The sequence below is a fragment of the Chelonoidis abingdonii genome, chromosome 2 (genome assembly GCF_003597395.2).
Source record: "Chelonoidis abingdonii isolate Lonesome George chromosome 2, CheloAbing_2.0, whole genome shotgun sequence".
Classification (NCBI taxonomy): domain Eukaryota; kingdom Metazoa; phylum Chordata; order Testudines; family Testudinidae; genus Chelonoidis; species Chelonoidis abingdonii.
In genome coordinates this window covers 134,033,621-134,044,356 of record NC_133770.1, presented here as the reverse complement: position 1 = coordinate 134,044,356, position 10,736 = coordinate 134,033,621, and the positions used below count along the sequence as shown (strand labels likewise).

The following is a 10,736-nucleotide window of genomic DNA, read 5'->3' as shown; positions in this document are numbered from 1 at the left end:
TACAATGTGCTTAGTAGCCTTCCCTTCCCCTCCTTCCAAAGCACAGCTACAGGAACATCCTTCCTAATTCTCTGCCTTTTTTATAGTTCCTTGTATAACAGATACATCGAAAGGGGGGTGGTTGTACTCAGGGAAATCTGTAAGGAATCTGATATATTTCAACGTGCATATTACTTAATGAATAATAAATGAGTTTACGTACAGAATTTATTTTCTTCGGGCCAACCTGTATGAAAGGGGAGGTGGTTTGCTACACTAAGTCAAGTCCATCAGTCGGAGCGTTCTCAAGGGGGAAGCAAACATCAACACGTACCCTGCGCGCCGTGCTGAACTTGTCTTCAATGCCTTCTGACTGATGCGCAACGCGCTCCAGGTGTGCTCTTCAATCGCCTGGTCCTCTGGCTGACTTGTACTCAGCGGCCGGTGATTGGCCTCAGCCCCCGCAACCCAGCCATAATGTCTCCCTTAGTCTCACAAAGCAGTTGATGGAGCACACGCAAGGACGAATCAGCAGCGTACATTGGTTTGGCTGAGGGTCTGAGCGTAGTAATGTAATGGATCCGCCAGCGACTTTAAACGGCAGAATGCAACATTCTTACACATCCGCACTTTTGCTCAGGGCGTAGTTGAACATCCTGCCAGTCTCAGGCCTGCCCAGTGTAGGCTTCATGTATGCCTATGGCATCAAGGGGTAGCTGCGGTCCTCCAGGTATAACTATAGGCATTTGAACATTGCCCAACCGTTTATTTCTGGTCTGGGAAAGTAATTCCTTTCTGCACGCCAGTTAACAGACTAGTGTCCTTGAGACGCGAGCGCTGAACCTCTCCTGGCCTAATCTCCACGTGGATTGAGTGAAACGTCCTTTGGTGTGCACACTAGTGCTTGCAGCCCATTGAAAACGTACCCCTTACGTTCTGTACTGGTGCCCTGGTGTCTCTAGGGCCAAGATAGGGATCTGGGTTTCCATCTATGGCCCCCACAGTCTCTGGAAAACCCATTCGGCAGGCAAAGCCACTCTCCAACTATCTACCGCAACGTGTTCAAGCAGCAACCTGTACGTAGCAGCAGCGCTTAGAGTGCTTTTGCGCTACTTGCACTCACTGAGCCCACACAGTAGATTCTTCGCACGAGCGCGAAAATTGCGATTCCGACTGACCGAGACTGTCCTGGCGTTGCAAGCTTCACAGACGCTATTGCATCGCATTCTCCACTGGAGGGCTGCTCCTTTGGATATTTACGGGTCGGGCGGGGGTACGCAGTCAAAAGTAGCTAAGACAGCGCCTCTGACGCACTCGCGAGTTCCGCAGCCACCTGGCGAAATCGTCCCACACCGTCAAAACAATGCGGCCACATCTGTCTGTTTCCCGTGCCCACTCGGCTTCAGGTAGTAGAATCCCCGTAATAGCAGTAGCCACGCTGGGCCCAGACCAGGTTCTGGAGAATGCTGCCTCCTCTCGATCATCGCTGTCCTCGGCGTCACCAATAGACAGCCTCCTCCTCTCCTCCTCCCTTTCGTATCATTGTTCAGTTTTAGTCCGCCGAGAGTAAGCGAGGTGTGACAACGTCAGATAGATACCGTTATGGGACTCAGGTCCATGAGCTGTGCTATGGTGTTGCCATGCACACCCGGAAAACGCGCCAAGGTTTCTGCTGCCCTCACAAAGGGAGGGAGGCCTGTACACCAGCCACACTCTGGGCAATTTCGGCCCTCAGTGCACTTGTGCTCTCAACACGGAAGGGGACTATGGAAAGCTGAGGAAGCAGCTACCCACATGTGCTCCGCTCCGAACGCTCCTGAAATCGATGGTAGCCTTGGACCATGGACACAAGCAATCGATTTTGTGATCGCATTGTGGACGCGCAAAACCGATTTTATAACATCGGTTTCGTAATATCGGTTTAAACTACTTCGAAATAATCGTGCAGTGTAGACGTAGCCTTAGATAGCAGATTGACACTCTGTTTGCACATTAGTCTGTAGGTAACAGGCAGGTGAGGTGAAGTGCCAAGGAGTCTGAGAAATTCCCACCAGAGTTGAAAGATGAACTAGTATACCAGCCTTTTGAACAGCTCATTAATAAATGGTAAGAAGTACTGGTTTTGGATTGTAATCTTCAGAGTTTGGTAGTCCACGCAAGGCTGGAGAAAGAGGCCTTTCTTCACCACAAAGAAGATGGGGGGGCCCCACTGGGGACAAGGAGAGTCTCTGCAGGTTTTCTGCGAGTTAGCTCCAGTGGGCTTGTAGTTTCAGTCTGGAGAAGGAGAAGATGTGCCCAAATGGAACTTCTACTCCTAGCTAGAGGTCAATGGTGCAGTCACAGCTGCAATAGAGCAGTAGGGTGTCTGATTTCTTTGTGTCAAACACATCCCTCCTGTAAAAACCTGAAGTGCATCTTCAACTATGCTCATGAGTCAGGTCATCAAAGATCGCCCCCATAGCTCTAACAAAATCTCAAATTGTGCTAGTAGTGGGCTTGATTTTTCCAGGAGCAGAGACGTCGGGGCCTCCCCCATAAGTATGCTGATATCATTCCTACCTGGGCTTGATCAGTGGAGTATGACTATGGGTGTAGGAGAAATAGAGTCTGATGCTGATTTAGGAACCTACAAAATCTGTGATGATTGCTATTGAATTTGTCAGGCAGAGGGAGGTTGGGCAGAGCACAGATTGGAGCTGAAGGCAGCATGCCTGGAGCTTGCAGGATTGCATTCTGCACGTCCAGGATGGCAACCTGGGCTAGGAAAGTCTGTATGGCTTCCACTATCACCATCAGAGATATTGACCTTTGCAGGATCCATGCTCCCCATATCAGCTGTAGTTTCTTTATTGTTGGTGTCTTTTGGGCTGCTCAAACTGTCAGAGTCTGGGCCATGGGTGGTGTTGCCTAGTGGTTGAAGCAGGAGCCTGTAGCCAGGAATAGGAGCCCAGGGACAGAGCTAAAGTCAGAGGCCAGATGCCAGAGCCTAGGGACAGAGCTGAAATCAGAAGTCAGGAATCAGAACCAAAGGTCAGAGTTGGGTTACCTGGCATGAACCAAGGCAGGAGCAGAACTGGAACAAGTTGGGGCAAGGCTGGGAACAAGCAGGCACAGGAGCTGTCATAGCCATGGATTAATGCTTTGAGCAGACACCAAGCTGCTGCTGGGTTTCAGAGCTGGTCTGCTGATTTTTCCCACCAATTAGACAGTATAACCAGTCAAGCAGCCTACTACAAGATATCTGTGCTAGTCAGGTTGGCCAGAGACTGGCTCTGCCACAGGCCCTGATTCCTGTCACCTGTCTGCATGCTCTGCCCAATGCCAGCTCTCCATTAGAATACCTCCAGCCAGCCCAGTGGGAGCATGAGCCTCTTTAATACTTCAGTAAAAGGGAGCAAAACTGAGTTGGGTCAAAAAAGGCCCAGTGTTGTGAGGATCACAGGCAGAAAAATAACAGTCACAGAAGAAAGGAAGAAAGACCTAAATATTGGAGGGAGAATAGGATCTTAACAGCAGGAGAGAAAAATAGAAGATCTCATTGCGAGGAGAGAAAATGATGCTTTCAGTAGGACCATCCCCATGCACTTTCTGAGGGGGGAGGGGGCAAAAAAGGAGAAAAGCCCCAGGTGTTCTCAGGGGAAGGCCCCTGGGGAGAAGAAAAGACTTTCAGTCTTCCCCTGCCCAAGGAATGTAGTGTTGGAGAAGAAAGAGACATGCCATTGTCCCATTAAGATCTCATTATTAGACTAGGCCTACCATCCTCCCATATGAACAATCTTGAGAGGGCCTCTCTTCCAGAAGACATCCACTGGTAGGGAAAGCATGTACCTTCTCTCCTATACCTCTAAAGTCCTCAGTTCAGTGTGAAAAAGAAAATAATGAATATAATAATATGAAAGGTACAAAGTTTTGAGGGATGCATATACTGTAGCTGTTAACACTACGCTATTTTAAAGGTACTCAGTACAGAAAAAGTCCTACAATAGAGTTAAATTCTGTCCTCAAATGTTCATGAGCAACTCCCACTGCCTTATCCTAGAGCAACATTTGGGCAATTTCATCTCCTATATTACAAAGTTCTGTTGGAAAGAGCTCTCCATACTGATAAATTTCAGGTCTCCATCCAATATCTGAGCATATATAAACTAATTTTTCTCGGACAAGAATCACCCTTTTTCTGAAACTCCAAAATGACTCAGTAAATTTTCTCCAAATGAAAAAATGAAATAAAGTCTGACAGGATAATCTGAGAAAATCCACAGAATCCCCTGAGGTGATGCTAGTATTAATACATTTCATGCAAATGGGAACAGCTTTCACAGCTTTCACCAGCTGGCCTCCTTTTTATCAAATCATAGTCACTGAAGTATCTGTACAGGTGTTTGTGGATAGATACATTATTTTTCAGGTTTGAGTCAGTGAACTATATGTACAAGTCTGTGTGTTATATGTATTATATAGACATTTTAAAAATGTTGTCCAGTAAGAGATTTACATGCATTTATCAAAGGTCAATAAAACCACTCAGACTGGATTTCATAACATTTTTTATTCCTAAAGCATTTGAACATCTAAGCATACTGTCAGCAATGTTAACTCTGATTTTGGCACTGACCCTGCAATCAGATTTTTGTGTGTGAACCATATGCTCCTGTGGAGTCCCGTTGAAGACAGTGGGCTTCAACAGAGATGGAAGTGTCAGCAGAGCCGATTGCCAGGATGCAGCTTTAGTAGTTGTTTTTTCTACAGTATATTTTTAAGAAAAATTAATCAACATGTGTTGAATCTTTGTGCAAGTAGAAACTGTTTTAGATCAGACATTGTACTGCTGAAAAGGGTTAAAAGAACAAGTGGGCTATTAGACTGTAGAAGTCCAACAGGTAGTTTGAAATTACTTCTTTTTCATGCTGAAAGTCTGTTGGGTTCCTTTCTGCACACCATTAGTGGATATTGACTTAAATAGGACTAAACCTTCTACGTTGCACAAATAGCTCAAGTTACATCCAGATTGCTGAATCTTCCCCTCCCTCCAGCAAGTAGTTTTTCTCCTGAGTATTAGAACATTTTGTAGAGATAATGGGCGGGGAGGGAGAAGAGAGATTTACCTCATCCATTATATGGTAATGGAGGTCCAAGGTTATCTTTTACATCCATTACAGATAAATAGAAACACTGAACAGATATGCTGCAGATATAAATCGAAGACTGTCAATGGGGAGCAATGTTTTCACTCCTATTGGCCTGACATTCCTCAATGTACCAAAAAAAGTGTTAATTTAGCTAAAGGAACAATACAACATTTTTTCCATAGAACTGAACATTGTGGTGTCTTTTAGGAACAGAAGAAATATGAGTTGCGTTTATCATAAAAAAACCCCACCCTGATACTTGTGTATATGTATCTGTCTTTTGTGTCTGCATGAACTGTTTCATATATGATGGTATGATATGTTGTAAAGGTTTCACCAACATAAGTTAGTGATTTCTGCATTACAAATGGCCTATACAGATCATCCCAAATGAGTGCCAGTAAAACATTTACATCACTAGATCGTTAACTATTCAGTATATGCTCATATATTTTACAGAAAAACAAATTTAGAAAGATTTGAGTTTTTTAAATTATTGGTACTTTTATTCATCTTGTTCCATCTGTAATGCCAGGTGTGGGTGTGGATGTATATGTATATTAGGGCTGTCAATTAATCACAGTTCAGGGATACAATTATCACAAAACAAATTAACTAGATTAAAAAGTAGTTGTGATTAATCAGTTTTAATTGCACTGTTGGACAATAATAAAATAGCATTTATTTAAATATGGATGCTTTCTACATTCTCAAATATATTGATTTCAATTACAATACTGAATAAAAAGTGTACAGTGCTCACTTTATATTTGTTATTACAAATATTTGCACTGTAAAAAAGATAAACAAAGGAAGTAGTATTTTTCAATTCACTTTATACAAGTCCACTCAGTCCTACTTCTTGTTTAGCCAATTGCTAAGACAAACAAGTTTGTTTACATTTACAGGAGATAATGCTGCCTGCTTCTTATTTACAATTTCACCTAAAAGTGAGAACAAGCATTCGCATGGCACTGTTGTAGCCGGTATTGCAAGTTATTTATATGCCAGATATGCTAAATATTTGCATGTCCTTCATGCTTCAACTTTTTGGCTTTAAAGTTTTACATTGTTTTGTTTTTTTAATCAGATATGGAAAAAAAATTCTACTTTATTAAATTGCATTTTCACGATAAAGAGATTGCTCTACAGCACTTGTATGAGGTGAACTGAAAAATACTATTGCTTTTGTTTATCTTTTTACAGTACAAATATGTGTAACAAAAATAATAATCTAGAGTGAGCACTAGACATTATGTATTCTGTGTAGTAATTGAAATCAATATACTTGAAAATGAAGAAAAACATCCAAAATACTTATAATACATTTAAATTGATATTCTGTTATTGTTTAACAGTGTGATTAAAACTGCAATTAAACACAGCAATTTTTTTTATCTTGCAATTATTTTTAATGGTTTGACAGCCTCTCTCTCTCTCTCTCTATATATATATATACCGTGGTGAGCTGGAGCTGGTTCGCATCAGTTCATGTGACCTGGTTGTTAAATGTAGAAGCCAGTTTAGAACTGGTTGTTAAAGGGGTGGGCAAACTCCGGCCCACGGGACCGTCCTGTCTGGTCCACCTGAGCTTCTGGCTGGGAAGGGTCCCCTGGCTTCTCCCCTCTCACAGAGCCTCAGTGTGCCTGTCATAAACAGATAGCTAAGGGTTAATGTCTCTTTCACCTGTAAAGGGTTAACAAACAGTGACCTGTCACACCTGACCAGAGCACCAATCAGGAAACAAGATACTTTAAAATCTCGGTGGAGGGAAGCCTTTGTTTGTGGTTTGTGAGTTTTTTGCTTTGTTCTCTCTGGGTCCTGAAAGGGACTAGACGTGCAACCAGGTTTCTTGCCAATCTCTCTGCTACAGTCTCTTATATATTCAGAATAGTGAGTATTAAGTAGAAAGGTGATTATAGTCTTTTAAATTGTTTTTCTGTATTTGCAAATGTGTAGTTTGCTGGAAGTATTTTTAAATTGCATTTTTGCTGGGGGGAGGCTTTTCTCACTGGTGACTATAAGCTGAAAGACCCTGTAATATTACATCTTGTATTTACACAGATTTCTTATTTTTTCTTTCTTTTATTAAAAACTTCCTTTTAAATACCTAATTGATTTTTTTTTCCTCTGGTTCTTGCTAAGGTATTGAGTCTGTACTCACCAAGGACTTGGTGGGAGAGAGAGAGGACGGGTAGAGGTGGAAGGTTCTGTTTTAAGATTCAAGGAGTGAATCCCAGTATCTTCCAGGGTAACCCAGGGAGGGAAAGCCTAGGAGAGGCACTGGTGAGGGAAAGAGTTTACTTTCCTTGTGTTAGGATCCAGGGGGTCTGGATCTTGGGGGTCCCCAGGGAAGGTTTTGGGGAGACCAGAGTTTATCAGGCACTCAGAGTCCTGATTGGTGGCAGCATATCAGATCTAAGCTGGTAATTAAGCTTAGAGAAATTCATGCTAGTACCTCATTTTTGGACTCTAAGGTTCAGATTGGGGAAAGAATACTATGACAGTGCCGCACCAGCGCTCTGGACCGCTCCTGGGCAGCTCTGCAGCTCCTGCTGCTTTCGTTGGCATGATAAGGGGGTGGGGCTGCGAGCTCCAGCGGGCCACGCGGCATCCATACACGCTGCCCTAAGCAGCACGGTAAGGGGCTGGGCTGGGGCTGGGAGGAGGTTTGGATAAGGGGCAGGGAGCGGTTGGAGGGGGCGGAGGTTCTGGGGGGCGGTCAGGGGACTGGGAACAAGGGGGGTTGGGAAGGCGTGGGAGTCTCAGGGGTCTGTCAGAGTGGTGGTGGATGGGGTTGGGGCAGTCGGGGACAGGGAGAGGGGCGAGTTAGGTAGGGGGTGGGGTCCTGGGGGGCAGTTGGAGGGGGTCTCGGGAGCAGTTGGTCAGGGGACAAGGAGCAGAGGGGAGTTGATGGGTTGCGGGTTCTGAGGCAGGCATTCGGGGGCAGGACGTCGGTGGAGTTCAGATGGGGGGGTAGGCTGTTTTGGGAGGCACAGCCTTCCCTACAGGCCCCTGATACAATTTTGCAACCCCGATGTGCAGGGCTGGTTTTGACAGGGTCCCAGCAGGGATGACTAAAAAAAAACACATAAAAAACCACGTAGGACTGAAGGACCCGCCACCGAAGTGCCGCTGAAGACCTGGTAGGGAACCGGTTATTAAGATTTTGGCAGCTCATCACTCTCTCTCTCTCTCTCTCTCTCTATCTACAATTAGAGTTCATAAAGAACTATTAGTAACTTCTGCAATTATATGAACTAATAGTATAGTTTAAAATGTTTGAGGCAGCGACTTTTGTGTTTGCATAACGCTAGCATATTGTGGGTACTATTGGAAACACATAATTACTATTATGTATGACTTTTTTACTGGTAGCACCCACAGTGTACTAGGTGCTCTGCAGACATAAAGGCCTGATCCTACATTCGTTAGATTATTAGCACTTTCCACATATAACTACTAATAAATAAAACTGGCTGGGAAACAAAATTTTTGATCCATGAAAAATTTCAGTATTTCAGAAAAAAATAATGATGAATCAGATGAAAATGTCAAAATTTTTCATGGGACTGAAATTCTGAAATATTTTGTTTCATAAACACCAAAATAAAATACGTTCCTCAGAATCCCATGTTCCACAGCAGCCTGCCTGGCAGGCTGGTGGAATGCCAAGTTTCCTATGCTCCACAGACTCAACTGGCCAGTCAGACAGATGGCCAGCTAGGGAGTTGGCTATCTGGAAAGCCAACTAGCCCAGTAAACCAACCACCCAGGGAAATGAGCAGCCCTCCCACCTGCCTGCCATGTGGGAAGCTGAGGAGCCAGCTAGCTGGGGAGCTGTGTGACTGGGGAGCCAGGAAGCCTACCCACAGGGTGGGTAGCCCAGAGAACTAGTTAGTTGGGAAGCCAGGCAGCATGGAAAGTCATCCAGCCTTTCCCAGTAGAGCTGGGTGCCTGGGGTGCCAGGGATCCGTGGGAAGCCAGCCTGCCAGTGGGACTGCCAGTGAGCCTCGGGAGCTGGGTGAGATAGTAGGAAGCCAGCCTGCCTGTGTGCCTAGTTTCCATCAAAAGTTTCAGGGGAAATGACATGGTCCTGCAGAATATTTCAAGTCCATCAAATCAGCATTTTCTGATGGAAAACTGTTCAGTTGGAAATGTTTTGACCAGCTCTATTACTAAAGTTATCTACGGTAGTTATGTGTATCAGAAATAGTGTTTTTCATTTTTATTTAAAATAGTGTTTTTTATTTAAAATATTTTTAGAATGAATTCTGGAAATGTATGTAAAAAATCTTACACCTCTCTTTAAGTGGCAACCATTTTTTACAATTACTTTTCTCCTGCTCCACAGATCAATATATCTAATGTGCTTTGCCTTTAAGAAATCATCAGGTTCTCGATCACTGTCAAGCTCATGGATTCTCGTTAGCTTCTGTAATCCTTACAGGAAAAGTACCATATTTTTATTTTCTCTGGTCTCCAGAATTTTTTATTTTTTTAAATTTGTTCCTTATTTCTTAGATCAGTAATTTTTTATTCTCTAATTTCTCCTGAATGTTTTACTTCTTTGCCAGAATAAATTTAGTGTATCAATTTTATTTAGTTTTATATTTTGTAAAGAGGAAACCAAAATATTTTAAAGTGTATTAAACGTTTTATTTGATGTATTGTTAAAACCAAGTTATCTTGTTCTCAAAGGTCCCCCTTCAGCAGTCCCTTTCTTTTCATTAAAGCAATTAAGCATATACTTAACTACTTTGGTATATGATCCTGTGCTTTTAAGCCAATGGGAGCGTCACCATTGATTTCAGTGGCCACAATATCAAGCCCTTGCTGAACAGGGATAGACTGATGTATGCGCTTGTCAGGGCCTAATTTACTATACCACACTCAGATTGCTGTTTTTTATAACCAAAACTCAGATTGTGTGTTCAGTAACTGCTGTCTCTACAGTCTCCTCATGATGCACAGAAGTGCAGAATTCTAATTCATGCCTGCATGAATATCAATATAATTTACCTCATTTTAACATTGAAAAATAACAATAATTTTGAATTTTGAAACATTCTCAGGCTGATGTATAGAGAGAAATCTAGCAATTTCCAGTAAATATTGGAATATGTATCAACTATACATGATGTATTTTTTTTCTCTGATTCTTTTCAGAACCAAATTTTGTGTCATCCTATGACATTGGAAACTTCACCTACTTCTTCTTCCGAGAGAATGCAGTAGAGCATGACTGTGGAAAAACAGTCTTTTCCCGGGCTGCTCGGGTCTGCAAAAATGATATTGGGGGCAGATTTTTGCTAGAGGACACCTGGACAACCTTTATGAAGGCTCGTCTGAACTGCTCTCGCCCTGGAGAAATTCCATTTTACTACAATGAATTACAAAGCACTTTCTTCCTGCCAGAACTGGACTTAATCTATGGGATCTTTACAACTAATGTGTATGTAACTTACATAAAATTTGTTACTTTTTCTGTTCTATTCAGAGTGAAGTCTAAGGCGCTCAAGCTCTCGTCTGGTTCTACATGTGGAAGGGATATTATATAAACAGATCATCTTGTACTGAAATATTTTGACTGTCTGCTCTATTAGTTCAAACCAATGGTCCACCTAG

General features: G+C 43.0%; 1 protein-coding gene across 1 annotated transcript in view; it reads left to right on the top strand.

Moving 5' to 3' along the window:
- Positions 1-10,736, top strand: part of SEMA5A (semaphorin 5A) — a 641,391-nt gene that overhangs the window by 424,480 nt on the left and 206,175 nt on the right. Inside the window, exon 8 of the mRNA XM_075062673.1 lies at positions 10,278-10,563. Coding sequence (XP_074918774.1) covers positions 10,278-10,563 — 286 coding nt within the window. The remainder of the gene's footprint in view (positions 1-10,277; positions 10,564-10,736) is intronic.